At 43.4% G+C, this 17,148-nt stretch overlaps 2 protein-coding genes across 6 annotated transcripts in view; one reads left to right on the top strand and one right to left on the bottom strand.

Annotated features, from left to right (window-relative positions):
- Positions 1–2,948, top strand: part of IDH1 (isocitrate dehydrogenase (NADP(+)) 1, cytosolic) — a 33,218-nt gene extending 30,270 nt beyond the window's left edge. Inside the window, exon 8 of one of the 2 annotated variants that reach the window (XM_025210578.1) lies at positions 1,437–2,948. In XM_025210578.1, the coding sequence (XP_025066363.1) occupies positions 1,437–1,530 (94 nt within the window). In that variant the 3' untranslated portion in view covers positions 1,531–2,948. The remainder of the gene's footprint in view (positions 1–1,436) is intronic. The other variant, XM_006029133.3, reaches the window with a different exon arrangement.
- Positions 2,949–7,537: 4,589 nt separating this feature from the next.
- Positions 7,538–17,148, bottom strand: part of LOC102387197 (shugoshin 1-like) — a 22,605-nt gene continuing 12,994 nt past the window's right edge. For all 4 annotated transcript variants that reach the window (XM_006029130.3, XM_025210586.1, XM_025210585.1 and 1 more), the window contains 3 exons: positions 14,647–16,632; positions 9,998–10,124; positions 7,538–7,904 (listed from right to left, as the gene is read on the bottom strand). In XM_006029130.3, coding sequence (XP_006029192.1) covers positions 7,802–7,904; positions 9,998–10,124; positions 14,647–16,632 — 2,216 coding nt within the window. In that variant the 3' untranslated portion in view covers positions 7,538–7,801. The remainder of the gene's footprint in view (positions 7,905–9,997; positions 10,125–14,646; positions 16,633–17,148) is intronic.

Genomic DNA, 17,148 nt, shown 5'->3' with positions numbered 1-17,148 from the left:
CTGCTTTATGGTTCAGAAATGTGGACTATATTATGCTAGGCATGTCAAGAGGCTGAAAAGCCTCCACATGAGTTGATTGCATAAGATCCTGAAAATCAAGTGGGATGAGAAAATACTAAACAGAAGTATTGGAGCGCGCAGGACTGACACACTTAGAAACTACTATCAAGAAGAGGCAATTGTGATGGATCAGTCATCTCAGGAGAATGAGAGAAGACTTTTCTCAAGAATGTTTTATACAGCGAGATTCAAGACTGTTGTAGAAAGCAGGGTGGCTCTGTGTGGCAGTACCACAGTGTATGCAAAAATGATACGAAGTCATTCAGCATCAATGTAGAAAGCTGGGAGGAGCGCAAAGAATTCCATTCCATCCATTCCAGTCAGTCTAAAGCAGAGGTCAGCAGCCTTTCTGGTGGCTGGCTAAAATGATCCAGCTAGGTTCTGAGGCAGGCTAGTACGCGGCCCCAGTCACTACAGCCACCACTTTGCCCAGCCACCAAAGCCAGATCCAGTTCTGGCCCACAGGCCATATAGGCTGTCAACCCCTGGTCTAAATATTTAAATGAATAGCCTGTTCAGGACTATTGGTTTGAATCAATGCAGGCCTTCAAGTTTGAGTCTAGAGGTAAAGTAGATAAAAGTACTTACATTTTAAAGTTTTAGACCATGTCCTCTGTGCTGTAGGGATCTAAAAAGTCCAGGTCATTTTTCACAGGATTGCCCTTCCCCTTTTTGTTGATGCTCTGCACAGTATGTAGTTTTCTGCTTGTTTCGTCCACCCAGTGGTCGCTGCTTTCAGTGCATTTCTGCCTGCATATCTTATGTGAAATGTTCTCTGATCCTTCTCTGGGAAATATAATATGCTGCATATCTTTTTTCCTCTTGGAAAATGACTTGTTCTAGACTCTAGAAACTTTAGTTGGTTGCTTTGGATTTTATTTTAAATACTCATGAATGCAGACACAACCAACTAGCAGTGAAATCCACTTTTTGTGCAGAGGGCTACACTTTACTGGCTCTGCTTAAAACCTCTTGAAGTGCCTTTGTACAGAAGTAAACATTACCTTTACATTAGAGGTGCAGTTAGACCAGTGGGCAGTTTCAGTTCTTTTATTAAAGCAATTTATTAAATGAAAAAGGATCTGAAGTCAAACAACAAAGCCTGGTTGTACAGCAGGTCATTAATGGGTACATGCATGCTTCAGTTTCCTGTTTGCAAATGCACCAAGAGCTTATATCATCAGAGCAGATCCCCCTTGGATCCACTGGAAAGTGGCCCTCATAAGCAGCCTTCATTAAATTTAAACAGATCTAAGTAAATCAGTATTCAAAGCAGCTGCAGAAAGTGGCCTAACTCTAAGTTTGCACAATTTGCTGCCTGGTTGCATTAAAGTGCTTTATTTATTTATTTCTCTCTTTCCTCCCCCCACTTCTAGTGTGACACGTTCTGACTACCTGAGCACATTTGAGTTCATGGACAAGCTCGCTGAAAACTTGAAACTGAAACTAGCCTCTGCAGCGAAACTCTAAGGTCCTGCCTTGGGAAGAGCTCCACAACGAAGCTTGTTCCCTTTTGGGAACTGGCTTACACTGTGTTGTGTAACATTTCAAACTTCTAGAAGAAATCAATATTAGAAATTTTTTTAATGAAACTTAAAATTGTACCTTTTAACTTTTAGACTGCCTGGGTGGCTCTATTTGGCCAGCCAAATGAATGCAGTAGGGCATCTAAAGCATTCCTAGCAGGCTAGAGGTTCCCTTTTTTCATGATTTATCTTTCATTGTTATCTCTTCTCTCATCTGTCTCACTTCCAGACCAAAACATGTTGTGTTAAACAACTAGTTAAATAAGAAGTTAATGCACAGCAGACAATAAAAACTGGAAAAGTCCTCACTGCTCCAGCACCATCCACTGACTGACTGGCTGAACAACCTCACTGGATTGTAGCAGCTATAGAGTAAACCCCTTCCTGTTGGTCTGATTGTATTTGTTAATGACAGCCAAGGCACAGTAGCCTGGTAATGAAGGGTTCCTTAAACCAGGGCTATAGCTTTGATGAGAGCACTTAATGAACATACAGTCTTCTCAGTTCTGCATCAGACAGAAGTCTGATAAAGCCATAATGCAGTCTATGTAGATGCAGGCCCAGTATTTGGTTCGTACCCGTTTTCCTCTGTGAAGTACAAGAATTGTTACCTCTAGCAGTTCCTGTGTGTTTCACTCAAGCTGCTTTCTCCCAGTTCCCGATTTTATTTTCTACTCATTCTCCTTTATCGTTGTGACTCTGATATTCAGCATTATGATTTATTGTGGAACACTATCCATCCGTTGTTGAGTTTTTTATTTTGGAAGGCTTTTTAGTACAAACTAAAATACAACCAGAACTAATGTCCCATTGTGTCTGTTCTTGTGTGTGAACGTGAAGGGTAGGAATCATCAATGTTAGTAGCATCACTGTACATTCTGCTTATTGAAGTCTGCCTCAGTATTAAGAAAGAGCTGGAATTAAGGCTACTTCATAGCCATTTTAAACAAGTTGTTTTATTAATAACAGTTTTTGCCTATTATAAACTGTCCTTTTTAGTTTAATGGTAACTGTAAAAAATGTCATCTCTTATTGCAAGAAAAATTACAGGAGACCAATCCATGCAGCATTGACCTGGAGAAGAAGTAATATGAAACAGTATTCTGGCTGCTACTTATTTTCTGTAATGCCTTTTTTTTTCCTACAAAAGGAGTGCAGCACACCATCTAGATTTCCTTAAGGCTTAGGTTAATACTAACTATTGAGTTGTGAAGTTGCTGATTGAATGCATTGAACATTCAGCCAATTTAAGAAATGCAGAAAAATTAAGACACAACCATTTTAAAGTTAAGTCCCCCCGATTCCTGCTTAGCTTATGACCAAGTAAGGAGTTAGCAGCTCAAATCCCATCTCAAGTCATAGAAGTGTCAAGTTAAACACTATCTAAATTAAAAACATAACATTCCTGGCAGACTTACCTTGCAACAATCCAATCAGTTAAGGAAGGCGGGTAAGCTCTGGAATTCAAGGCATGTTAGCACTTAGGCCCTATAGGCTTAGGCTCAAACTCATTATGCCTTTACCCCCTGGAGTTTGCCATGATTAGGGCAAAATCTTAGAATTATATAGCAGGTCCTGTGCAGTAGACCCACATACACTGCTGTGATATTAGGGGCCTCTGCTCTGTTGCCACTCATGCCAGCACATGGGTGGGGCAGAGTCTACCAGGCTAGCCACTCCTTTAGCTTCCAACAGAAGGGGAGGACCCCTCCTACTGTGGAAATCAAGAGGCTATTCCCTCTGCTTCTTCAAAAAGGAAGCTCCCTGCTATTGTCACTCCCGATGAGAGGATGGACCTACAAAAGTGCCAAGCATATGCTGCTTTTATCCACCTCTGTTACAACTGTAGACACCCAGCTCTTCTGAAAACAGTCCCAGGTAACTCACAACTTACTGATGCACCTGGAGTAGAAAAGCAAAGCAAGACTCAGAGCATTATGTCTCTAAAGCCAGCAGAATCACCCAAAACCACAGGGGCCACCTTCACCACTGAGGCTGTTTTCACTGCAAGTTTAGATACTAGGACTAGTACCCAGTATGCAAAGCTATACTTGAATTACTAATGCCCAGTCAATACTACACTCACCTGCGTGAATGGCTAGGTCTTCTGGAGGTGTATTCCACAATTCCGTGCATTGCAATAACATCAAGTAGCTCAATGCAATTTTCCTGGTCAAGTGTTGGAGAACTTTGCTATCCTTTATGGTTGCACAGAATAAGGGGAAGACACTGGAAAAATAGCAACATTTACCTGATGCTGGCCTGCACCAACCTCGGTATGTTTGGGTGCATGTGTGATGGTTCTCTAGTGCCGTAAGTTGACGGAATATTGGGAGAATTTAAGTCTTTCTGAACTCAAGGGGAATTGAGGAAAAGTGTGGAGTAGTATCAGTACTAAAAGGTGTTTAGCCTGCACCCAACACTAAGAACAGGTGAGTTAAAATCTCAGTGGATGCAACCTCCAGGCCAATGCACAGCTCATATGCATCAAACCACTTTGGCCAGAAGAGATCACACATGTATGGGTGCTGACAGACATGGGAAAAGAACAGCGCTTTACCAAAAGAGGGGACATATCAGTTTGATCCAGCTCCCCAGCGTCTTCATAGCTCACACTTCAGTGGGATTTGGTGCTTTTACCTAATAGTAGATTGAATCAGCTGTATCCAATAACTGATTCAATCCGCTAAGTCAAACTGACACTATTCCTCTTTTGGACATGTGCTGCGCTCGGTGCAGAGGCATACTGAGCTGAAAGTAAAGTGCTGTTTTGTGGTTTTTTTCCACATCTGTAAGCGCCCTTTTGTAAGTGTCACTTCTGAACACAAAGAGCATGACTAAACTGCAGAGGACAAACTGAAGGGAAAAAAAGGCCATCTAAAGGAAGCTGTGAGCAAATCATTCAAGACTTAATCATCCCAAAACCCATGACAGGTTTCCAAGGGCGTGTGCTATAATCACTCTATTCTCCATTTCTGATTACAAGCTGTAATGAATCTGGAAAAAACTTCAGGATAATAGAGCACAAAGTTACACATACTTGGCCATACATGACAGAGGAAGAAACAGGAGTATATTGCAGAGAATGGCTACTGCTCACCCTGCATAATAGGGAGAGATGCAACAAAATTCTTTTAAAAATTCCAGGATTGTCCTACAATGCAGAATCTGATCACTTTTACAATAAAGTGTCCCTAGCTTAGTGCAACTTAGTGCACTAGAGCTCAATGCATGGAGAAAAGTTACAATACTGCTCATATAAGACTGGCAAAAGTCAACCAAAGTGAACAGGAGGCCCACAGTTAACTTTACTCTCATGTCATTCTCCCTTATGATTTGAACTAATTATTTTTAAAAACTCCCCTCCAAATACAAAACAAATTCCTTTCTGGACTTGAGCCCAAGGATAAGATTCCCCTCTGGTGCAAACTGAGGTAGCTCTGTTAAAAATCAATGAAGTTACTAGCCGAGAATCTAATACAATTGTTCTCATTAAACAAGCATCAGCACTCTAAGAGGAAGCATCTCTTAAACGATTGGCCACAAGAACTCAGGCCGAAACTCTTGACCCTGACTTGAGCTCTCCACAGATTAAAGAATCAGCTCTGCTTGCTTTTTGTATGTATGATCTTTACGATATGGAAAATTTAAACTAAAATACCATGCAAGGTTATTTGCACAACAAATAGAATGACACTAGAGACTACCACTGGCTCTGAAGGATTGCATTAAAAAAGTAAGTGACTGGCAATATTTCTATAAAACAACATGTTCTGTTTGAATTCATTCCCTCTCCCCAAGGTCACACTCAGTTTCACCACAGCCCGACTGACAGTATCCAGAAGTTTGATTTATAGGACTCATGTAGTCAATCATTTACTTTAGACAAATATTTTATTCCCCCACCCCCAACCTCATTCTGTATTTTGCTCAGATCTGGGCAAAAATTTTGTGAATTCATATGACCCCAATTTGGGAGATGGCTGATCTCCAGTTAAACAAATTGGCTGTTTTGTAACTTTCTGACATGCCCCTTATTCCATGCTCCCTGTCCTGTTACATGTATTGCAATGACACTTTGAACCTTTTGCTGGTATGTTATTTATGTTTCTCATATTGGAGGGCTATGACCCTCATTTATAGAATATTCAGAATAGTCTAGAAATATCAGACTAACACAGTTTGAAGTTTGCTGGTACTAGTAAAAGAGGCCGGGCTCATTTTCTACCTCTTGCATCACATTTCCCTGGGTGCAACATTGCTGACTTCAATGCAATAAGCAATCCTGCCAACAGGAATGAAAACCAAGTCCAATTTACCCTGTTGAACTAAGTACAAAATAGTGAGTCACCTTTTTGGTTCACAAATGGCCAATCCAGCCTGAAGCTGTTTAAGTGTGTTAACTTTAACAAGTACCCTTTAAAATGTATACCCGTTATTAAAATACAATAAAAGCTGTGCCATCCGGCACTGTATTAACTGGCATGCTTTATTAATCGGCATGCCGATTAACGTTGCAAAAGCGCAACTGGAAGTCCCACCGTGGCACTTCCAGTTTCACCGAGTCCCACAGGGGCAAAGCAGCCTGTGTGGGACTCCCCTTCCTGTCCACCAGCATGCTGACCCCAGAGAGTGAAAGGCCTGGGGCACCAGATGTGGTGGGAGGGGCAGCAGCCCAAACAGACTCCTCTCAGATAACCGGCATATTTGATTAACCAGCACTACCCATACCCTCTGGATGCCGGATAACACAGCTTTTGCTGTACTCCATTATTTAAGTTAATACTCCATTATTAAAAACAGGAAGAGTTCCAGCCTAACTCAATGCAGTAAAGGAGTGGTTCATACTAGAAGATTCAAGCATGGAATATGGCAGTCTTGTAGCATAGACACTACACAAAAATTATACCATTTGCTTTAGGGAAGCCCAAGGACAAAACTGGTGGAAGAATTATATAAAACCCATAGCACGTGCCCCATCAGCCTCTGAAGGGACATGTAATGGCTGAAGCAGAACACTCAACCCTTAGCCCATCCTGGTCCCTCTCCTGTGCCCTGGGATGCTTCTTGTACCACAGATTCTTGTGCAGGTGGCAGAGCCAAGCTGCATGCCTAGTGTACCAGTTAGGTCAAGCTAATACATAGTAGGGCTGTGCAAAATGGGCCTATTCAATTCAGATTTGGCCCGAATCGGGGACAGATTTGTTGATTCGGATCACTGTCCCTGATTCGATTCAGCCCAATCTGAAGATTCAACACTGATTCAGAGAATCAGCAATTCAGCCATAGACGCAGGTTTAAATGTTTTTTCCACATACCTCGAGGTACCAGGCACAGCTCATGAGCACTGCAATGCTGGGTTGTATGGAGCATCCCACAGGAGCACAGGGCCCTCCCCCCCCGTGTGCTTGGCAGTGAACCTGGAAGTGGTTCTGGGTCCACCAGGGAGCATGCTGGGGGCCCCCCACACCTGCCTGGCTCAGTGATCGGCTGTGGGGGAACCCCTGGTGTGTCCCCCCCCAAACCCAGGAGGCATCAGTCACCAAGCCAGGGAGGTGCAGGGGAGGGAGGGTGGCCCTGCATGCTCCCCTGCAGACCCAGAAGCGGATCAGAAGTGCTTCTGCCAAGTGCGCTGGGGAGCCCCCCACACTCCTGTAGAACGCTCCATCCACCGCAGCATTCACGAGCCACCTGGTACCACGAGTTATGCAGAAAAAACATTTAAAGCTGTGTCTATATCCGACTCACCAAATCTTTCTGAATCAGTTCAGAGGGTTCCGATTTGATTTGGAGAGATTAAAGGGTCTCCCGATTCGATTCAGAGATTCGGCCAACGAATCGGGCCGAATCGAATCAGGGACCAAAGCTTTGCACAGCCCTAATACACAGGGGCTGCACAGCAATTACAAACCTTGCCCCCAAAAGTAATAAAATAACATTACTGTGGTGTGTAGGAGTAAAAATGATGTGGTTTTATTTACATTTTAAAATACAATTTAAAAAAAAAAATTGTGTGGTCTAACGAGTTTACACATAAGCAAGCAAAGGTAAATAAGACAACTTGATCAACAAAACGTTGCTGGATAGATGTCTATTTGATTTGACAGCTATTCAGTACAGGAAATATTTACTTGTCGGTTTTAAAAGCAGTGATTTAATACACATGTACATCACAGCATACGGTTCAATGAAGGCATTTTTTCTTTCCACCTGATCTACTTGGACTTATGTCCTTTGGATACATTCTTCCTTTTGTTTTTGTAGACAGGAGAACACAGGAAGTCTGTGCTTGTAAATGGATCACCGCGCCTCAATTTGCTGAAAAACAAAAAGTCAAATGGTTATGGTCTTGGTCTTAGCTAGTGTATATGTAAGCTTTACTATTAAAGCTATTTTTGGTTTGGAGATTTGCTTCCTGTCTTAACGTAATAGCTAAATCAGTAAAAGCCAAAAGTGTTATATTGATATAGCTTATCTCACCTCCAAAATAGGAATACCTATGTCTATAAAGAGTTTTATAGTGGTAACTGCATCCAAAAAAGAGGCTGTAGAGGTATAAACCGCTAGCAAGGCAAGGCCTTCCACAGAAAGCTATGAATATAAGACAGAGCTATCCTCAAAATGGTAAAATGTTGCTCACAGTAATGACTGAGGGACTGTGTTTCACAATATAGGGAAATCAGCAGGCATTGTTTGCTTTGTATATTCTGATGCACCCACAGAAAAGTCAATATCAAACCTTTAAAGTCGTCTTCTAAAGAGGGGACACACATGTATTCTCCACAACAACCTGACTGAAAATAGGATTTGTATCTTTATCATAAATACACACAAATGTTTGTCTAAGAATATTAAGTATAAATATTATTTTTTACTAATAGGTCTAGTATATTTATGAAACTGAATACTTACCTCATGACTGACTGAACATCACAGCTCAAATATCTCTTACTCAGAGGAATGTGTGCAAATGCAGTTTTAGTCTAATTTTAAACAATAATGAATCGGTGGCAGGCAATAAAAGTAATTATATTAGCAGAAGAGGGTGTTAGACATTCCCCTGGCACAGTAAGTCATGGGATTTGTTAACAGGTTCCAGTGAAAGCCTGTGGCCTAAATTCAATATGGTCAATGTGGTACAAGTAAGTGGAGGCCAGAAATATAGAAAGGATGAGAGTGCTGAAGATTAAGCTATGCAGTCACTTGGGAAGGGCCCAGGCCTGCACAGACTCACACAGAGACTCTCACTCAGCCTCCCACTGGTTTCAAAGGGATCCCAGGCAGGCTGGAGGATCTATCTAGGCAGATTTCTGTGAGATCAGGTCCTATGACATATACACATTTCAGGGATCCATTTATTTTTGTTGTGTTGACATTCTCTCTCTATGTTTCTTGTAAGTGAGATGAGAGGGGAGCAGAGCCATTCCAAACTGTCACAACCCAAGGGTGTGATTTTTGTTTGTGTGCACTTTGGCACTTCTGAATTATTTCCTGCCACTTGTAGCTTTCTTTGCAGGGTGCATTTCTTCATTGCAACAGAGAAATGCACGTTGCAAGGAGTTCCCATCATTTGTATTCAGACTCGTGCCCCACTATTGGTCAGTTCTAAATTATTCCTACGTGGCGGCTAGCGATTGGCTTGCTAGCCGTATAAGAGGCTTGAGTGGTTTCCGCCCAAGTTGGAGAACTCCACAACTATCAGGAGGAAGAGAACTTCACATCTTGCGAAGATCTCTAAGCGCTGCGGAGCCTATCGGACCCAGCGTGTATCTCAAGAAGGCTACAGGGGTCTGATCAGCCTCTCGCCTCTCCCCGTCGCCGCCTGATCCCTCAACGTACCCTTCCCTGCACGCAAGTTCCACGGAGCCTAGCAAACTTCGTGTGAGTAAATCCAGAACTCTACCCGGGGTTCGAGTCCTGCAGTTTTTTTCTTCCCATCGCCGAAACCCCATTGCGACGTACTCCTGAGGTTTTTGTTCATCTCCCGTCGCCGAAACCCCATTGCGACGTACTCCTGAGGTTTTTGGTCATCTCCTGTCGCCGAAACCCCATTGCGACGTACCCTTACGTTCTGCAGGTTCGAGTTTTTTGTTTTGTTTTGTAACCGCAACTCAAGCAAGTTTTCCTGCCTGCACCGCGACCATCTTCAGTGTAAGTAAAATAATCTTAAATCAACCACTAAGCGTCCGTGCCTAATTCTAGCGTGCCGCTTGTCTTCCCCGACCCGGCGTGTCCGGGCTGCTGGCCACAGCCCGCTGCGCGGAAAAAGGGCCTCGGACTGCTCCCGGCCCGCACACAAACATTAGAAAAAACGGTTCTGCATGTATACAAGAAAAGCCCATTTCCTCACATACCCAATTCCAGAACAAAGTTTAGGGAAGAGGTAGCTTGAAGGATAAACAAATACCAACCTATTGAGTTTTGGTTCTTTATAGCAAGCTGGATCCCGCCTCTGTCTACTCGGACGTGCTGAAGCGTCTTCAGAGCTACCAGATAATAAAAAACTGGTGTTGGTCAGCTCCTGCAGCACTCTGATCTCTGTCAAGATAGTTACATTTGAAAAAGTTATTCAGTTGTTCCGAATCACTGACTGAGCCCCAAGATACTATCTGCACATATGAGAAGAGAAAAATTAACTTCTTGCCAGAATTCTTCAAATGTTGCACGTAGGACCATTCTCTTCTGTGGGCTAATATAGCATCCGTAACTCTACTCCTGAGCTGGTATGTTTCCCAGCTCTCTCCTATCTAAAACCAGATTCTTCAAAATCCAATTTATTGATAATTTTTTATTGCAGTAACTGCCTCCAGTCTCCAATCAGTGCTAAAGCCCATTAGACTAGGCTTGGCCATGCAACTAATTCTTACTTTACAGAATTTACAAGTTAAAAGAGGTAGTAAGCAGGTAAAAGAGGAGCAACTACATTAAAGCTGTTTATGGCATCAAAGCTATCTGGGATAATTCCAATGCTACATGCTTAATCTGAGGGAAACTGCAGCATTTCCTAAAAAGCTCACATAGTGAAATAAGCTAATGGACAAGATACGATCATAAAAACACTTTCTAATATTCATTAACAAGCTTCAATATTCGTGTTATAAGGTTTAGAGTACACACACAGGCTTTACAACATGGTAGATAATGCCTATATTTAGGGAGAACACAACATACTAAATCCATTCTGAGGCAGAAAAAAACACTTAACACCTACAAAGTTCCCATATTGCTACAACTCAGCTCTTTGCATCCATCAACTCCTCTGATAGTTCCATCAACCCCCAGTGTGCAGTGTTCTAGTACAGTTAGAGTAGGAGTCAAGGGTCACATCTACATGAGATTTACTGGGCAGTTGAATAATTAATTGCGCAGTAAACATCTCAGTATCTACATGTGTGTCACTATTAGGGCGCATGAAACTAATAAACTCCACAGCAGAGTAGGACTTGTAAATACAAGTCCTACCCTGCTGTGGAGCTTTTTCCATGCAGAGCAGCGCACCCATAGATGTTGAGCTGGCTGGCTGGGGCACAAGGGTGCTTTAGTGCCAAGGCTGCCTGCCACCCTCATGCCCAGCCCCTCTGCAGCACCGCTGAGCCGAGACGGAGCAGCCCTGGGCTGGCAGGTTGCCCTCCCTTTCCCGCCCCACCCCCGGGTCCTGTGCCAACTGGGGCTGCAGCGACCTGGCTCAATGTCCTACAGGCCAGGTGCATGTGTAAACTGCGTGGCAGGGAGCAAAAACTGGTGCAATAAGCAAAACAATGTTTTTTGGAGTAATAAGCTCCATAGTTTATTGCTGCCCCCTAATGGCACATGTAGAGGCACCCAAGTAGAGATAAGTCCCTTGAGTATGTTTTCCCAACCCACAAAAACATTACATTAACCTTACTAAAATGGCAATTTTGATGCATCCCAAAGCAAGGTGGCAACAAAATATTTCCATGATCAAAGAGATCTCTCCAAAGGGTTGGATTATTGATGCATATGAAGTCTATGTGTAGTGATGTAACAAGCATAATTGGCACCTGAAGCACATGCCGCAGTTGAGCAGGGGGCCAGGGCATAGGCTGCAGGTGCAGCAGCCTAACCCATGCTGGGAACTCCTAAGCAGTCCCCAGCTGAGTGGTTGCTATTTCTGCTGCATGCTCTGCCTGCCCTGGTTGTTGCTCTTAAAAATCTTAAAGAGTTCTTGGCATAGGTGTAGTGCTGCGGAGTAGTCTCTGCAGGAGTAGGGGGCAATTCCAGCACCCATCCTAACTTGGAACCTGGGGCAGATGCCCACATCACCCACTGGTATTTAGGCTACTGTCTATGAGGCAAAAAAGGAATCATTCAAGTGGTCACTATGTAAAAAGTGCTCTCATATCTATCACTCTAGGATGAAGGTTTAAAAAATGCTTAGCCATGATTAAGCCCATCCCACTGACTTTCATAAAAGCAAAGCTGAAGGGCTGCTGCTACTGAAGCTAACTTTTGCTGTGCCCCTACAGGAGTCAGCATATATCAGAAGGTGTTGCCCTGACAGCACAAGGCCCTCCCTGAAAACCATTAGATAAGCCAGTAAAAGTGCTCTTCTATTGGCATAGGTACATCCAAGCCAGTGGTTCTGCCGGCAAGAGGGTATCATCTCACAACTCTTAACTATACTGTCAGGAAAAAAAAATCTCATGTAAACCAGAGCTCAGGCTGATGCTACAAGTCACATTTTTCCCTATTCCATAACTTAGCTGTTAAAACAAGTCCCAACACAAATTACACTAACTTGGGCCCCATCATACACAAAAACCCTAACCTGTATGCAGTAGTTTTTTTCCTTTAGTTTGCTATCCAGAATGAACCACCATTAGAGTCTGGATCTGAACTGGGGCCTGAGGCAAGTTTCATAGATTTCATAGACATTAAGGCTGGAAGGGACCTCGGAAGATCGAGTCCAGCCCCCTGCCCCACGGGCAGGAAGTCAGCTGGGGTCATAGGATCCCAGCAAGATAAGCATCCAAATTTCTCTTGAAGGTGTTCAAAGTAGGTTCTCAAACTACCTCCAATAGCAAGCTATTCCAGACCTTGGGGGCTCGGACAGTAAAGAAATTCTTTGATGCACCTGTCTTAAGACAAGAGCTACAAGATCTAAACAATGCAAATAAATTAGAGCCAGTTCTCAGACATACAAGAGTTGCTTGAGTAAGCAACATTGTTTAAAGTAGTGGTTTTCAACTGGGGCTCTGCAAGAGCCCCCAGGTGTGCCACAGCAACAGTGTTCAGTGCTTCACATGCTCCTACATTAGGACTTTCTGGTCAGCTTAAAACAGGCAGAGCCACACAGCATGAGACAGCTCCTGCCTGTTACCTGTTTGCCTCTCCTTTCCAGCAACAAGCTAAAGCTGTGACTGAAGTTAATAGGCAAGACATCTCATCTAGGAAAAGCCAACCTTTTTCTCTCCTGCCACCCCCCACCTCCAAAAGCAGGGGCCTGGCTCTAGATGGTCCTTCCTGAAAGGAATCTGCAATCAGGCTGGGTTGAGCCACTGGGGGCTCTGCTACAAGGCTCTGCTGCACTGCATTGCACCACGCTGCCCAGACTATTCCCACAGCAGAAACCCAACTGCCCTAGAAAGTCACCTCCTTTCTACAGGGACAGCCTCCCCTCTAGCTGTTTTATAGGGCTCCCCTTTCACTTACTTTCCTCCCCACCATCCCTTCCCTCTTTAGGCAATATGCCAAAAACAAGCAGTTTCCACTAAGCTGGAAGAACTTGTGGTGTTATTATGAATTCTGCAATATATGGATGTTTTGCACAACACTCTCATTCCGAGAAGGAATCTTATTTTGCATTAAACAATAAACTTCTAAACCTTATACTTTAAACCCACTACGTGCCATTAGACACCTCCAGAGTGAGATGGAACCTCACCCTTAGTCTCTGTGCCTCTTAATATTACTCCATGGATGGGTACGTTAAAGATCTGGGGTGTTCAGACCCCATGGTTACAGGAGCCACAACAGTATCTTTCTAGAACAGTGATTCTCAACCATGGAACCTCCAGGCAAAAGTGCTCTGTTAATAAAAATCACAGTTATTCATGCATGTTTTTTCCAGTTTGTTTAAAAATATGCCTCCAATCATGTTATTTTTTTATCCACTGTAATATGTATTTTTAAATGGGGTACCACTAAATTCAGAAAAGTTATGGAGAGATGCCTTGAGCCTCCAAAAGGGTGAGACCCACCAATTTAAAAAGTCACAACAGAAAGTATTTATTGTACTAAAATACAAATCACTATTACCAGCCCCCTACAGCAAGGGTGCCAAACTCATCTGGCCCTGTGGACTAAATGAGTGATGTGCGGCTGATCAGCAGGCTGGATCAAACCCACAGACCCCGTCTCCTTCCTCCTCTACCAGCATACCTGATCTGGCAGTGCTTCAGCTGGCCTGGGACCCACTGCATGCAGCACAGATCCTGGAGCAGCTGGAATAGACACTGTATGTGGCACAGTTCAGCCAGAGTGACAGCCATACTGCATGCAATGCCTGCTCCAGCTAGTCTGGGACCTATGCTGCATGTGGTGCCTGCAAGCAGTGCATGCAGCACACACAGGTCCTGGACCAGATGAAGTGGCTGCCATGTGCAGCACGTGTACCAGAGTAAGCACCACATGTGGAAGTTGGGCTGGGGTGGCCACCACATGTAGCAAGGCTGCTGCTCCAGCCAAACTACACCACATATGGTGCCCCTCTGGCCACTCTGGGATCTGCACTGCATGCAGCATTGGTCCCAGATCAGTTGAAGCAGTTGCCAATAAGGTATCCTGGGGTAGGGGAAGTAGGCAGGAAAGGTGGAGGGGGACCATAAGCTGGATCCACCTGTTGACCCACCCCATGGCACAGGCATGTGCTATGCCCTGTGTGGGTCTGATCAAACCCAGGTGCAGCACTGGAGGCCAGACAGTGGAGCTCCATGGGCAGGATCTGGCCCATGGGCCATATGCTCGACACCTCTGCCCTACAGACTGCAGTATACGTAAGCCATAAATGATAACCCCTTTTTTTTAACCAACCACTTACCAGTTCCTTGTGAAGACATATTTTCTGAATGTTTTTTAGAGTTTGCCTCTGCATTCTCCTTCCTATGTTTGCCACAAGACATCTGCTCCAGGTTGCTTTCTTTGAATATTGCAGGGTTCTTTTGTGGAGGAGTTGAAGCTTTTTCTGGAATATCATGGGTTTCATTGCTTGGCAGCTCTAAGCCTGGAAGACTTGTTACCTTGGAGCTGAGGGGACTGATGGGTAAAGCTGAAGAATGGGTCACAGAGGAGAAATCAAAGAGGTCTGGATTTTCCATCATGGAATTATTCACAGTTGGCTCACTGATCAGTTCCTCCAGGTAGGAATCTGGCTCAGCTTTGATGACTGAAACCGGACAGAACATTTTGCACATTTGACTATCCTGCTTAGGTTCAGTTTCTGCCAAACTGTGAAAAACAGCCTGAGCCACAACACTCCCTTGACCCACACAGTGAGCCTTGGGTAGGTCAATGATGTACTTTGATGAAGTAACCTCTTTCTTCAAGACACTCCTATCGCTATGGATTCCCTCCAGCAAATTCTCTCCAGGACTGTCAGCAATTTCTTCACTGCTCTGAATAGCAGAGTTTTTCTGAATCTTGTTAGTTTTGTCCCCACAAGCACTCCAAGAGGATGTATTTTCATCACCCGCTAAGTCTTGCTGTACTGAACTAAACCTCACCCTAACATGCGAAAGGGCAGCAGTGTCTGTTTGCCTGTTAGGTTTAGGATTACCTGGCAAATCCTTATACTTCTTTTTTTCAACTAGTGGAATATCTACACCTGGACCAACAGTCTCTGCGTCATTTCTCTGAGGATAACAATTATTCTCCTTGCCAGTTTTTCTCTTGCCCATCTGACTTTTTTTCACTTGGTCTTCATTTTTGCTTATTTTGACCTCTGGCATTTTTTTACTACTTTGCAGCTTTTCCTCACTAGAGGAATCTGTTTTGTTGTTTTCACTCTTTTTCTTGTTTGCTTTTTGTTTTACACCTTTCACATTCACACCCAATTTTAATGCATGTTGGTTGGAGACCTGTTCCAAGCAAGGTGAACTCTGAAGACTGGAATCATCTGACGGAGCTTTATCACTTAATGGGAGAGCACCTGGACTTTTGGACTTGTTCTCCACACTTATTCTCTCGCTGATAGCTTCTTTATTTATTTCCTGTTGTAAGGAGTCATTTTTTCCCAGCTTATTTGATGGCTCTTCACTCACCACATATGTTCTTCTACTAATTTTGCCTTTACTGCAACGATCGGTACTGTCCTTCATATTGAAGTTACTGCTTTTCTGTAAGGTCACCTGTTCCAAAGCATCCAGGCAAGCTGTCTGCGTGGACTTGAGCACTTCAGATTTACTGCTGCTCACACTTTTAGCCTGGAGGAGCTGCTTAGAACTTGGTGGCCTCTCTTCATTAAGGCATGGGATGGAGCTACTTTTAGAATTGCTTTTACTCACAGCTCTCTTTTTCTTTGTGCTGATCTTCCCACAAAGTGGAGGTTCAATAGCTCTGCTGTTACTTTCATTTTTTCCCTCTATTGTAACAAATCCAGGGACTCGACTGAAGTTATGATTCCTGTGAGCACCGCATACCGTTTCCTCTGGTGGCAGCTCGTCAACAACAAGCATTTTATTCAAGGATTCCAAGTTCAGAGGGCTATCAGGTTGATAAAGTGAATTCTCAAGACAGGGAGTGCTCAATTTTATGGACACATTTATTTCATTAGCACTGCTGTCTCTACCAGTGCTCCAGCTGGACATTCGATCTGGTATAATGGCTTGCTTAAAATCCACAACAGATGATGGCGTACTTGTTGTAAAAAAAGTGGAACGTTTCTTCCTTTCTGTAACATGTCCATGCAATTGTGTCACACTGTCACTCCATGGTCTTCTAGGCTCTTCCAACTGGCGTAATGGAGGATTATTATCCAGGTTACATGCTGGGAAATCCTGGGAACTTTGCTGGATACAGGATGAGGATTCTGCAGTGAATGATCATTCTGATTAGCAAAAGGCAATGGAATAAATAAAAACAAACTTTCCCCAGAACCATAAAATCCCACAATCTCACATATTTGGTCACCATAATATAATACAGATGGCTTCAAAGGCAAGACAGCTCTTATTAGACAACCTAGTGCTTTTCTACTGGAGAATTTACACACCATGTGTGTGGCAGAGATGCTTATATAGCTCATCTTTCAACAGAGGAATGACTCAAAGCAAAACCCAACTTCTCCAAGTAGAAATCTTGTGGATGTTCAAAATCCAGATCTGAGTTAGTATTTATACTGCAATAGCGCTTAGGAGCCTCAAGTCACAGATCAGAACCCCTTTATTCTAGGGGCTGTACAAACATCTGGTACTGTAATGTTTTAAATGGAAAACTATCATTTATTCCCATTTTTAGGGGCTGAACTCAACAAATCAATATCAATTTTTGCCATCTAATAGCTCTTAGATTTTATTGTAATTTTAAAGCTCTCTCAATAGAGGGA

The sequence above is a fragment of the Alligator sinensis genome, unplaced genomic scaffold (assembly GCF_000455745.1).
Source record: "Alligator sinensis unplaced genomic scaffold, ASM45574v1 scaffold699_1, whole genome shotgun sequence".
NCBI classification, from domain to species: domain Eukaryota; kingdom Metazoa; phylum Chordata; order Crocodylia; family Alligatoridae; genus Alligator; species Alligator sinensis.
Note: the sequence above shows the minus strand (reverse complement) of the source record. Positions and strands in the feature narration are given on the sequence as shown.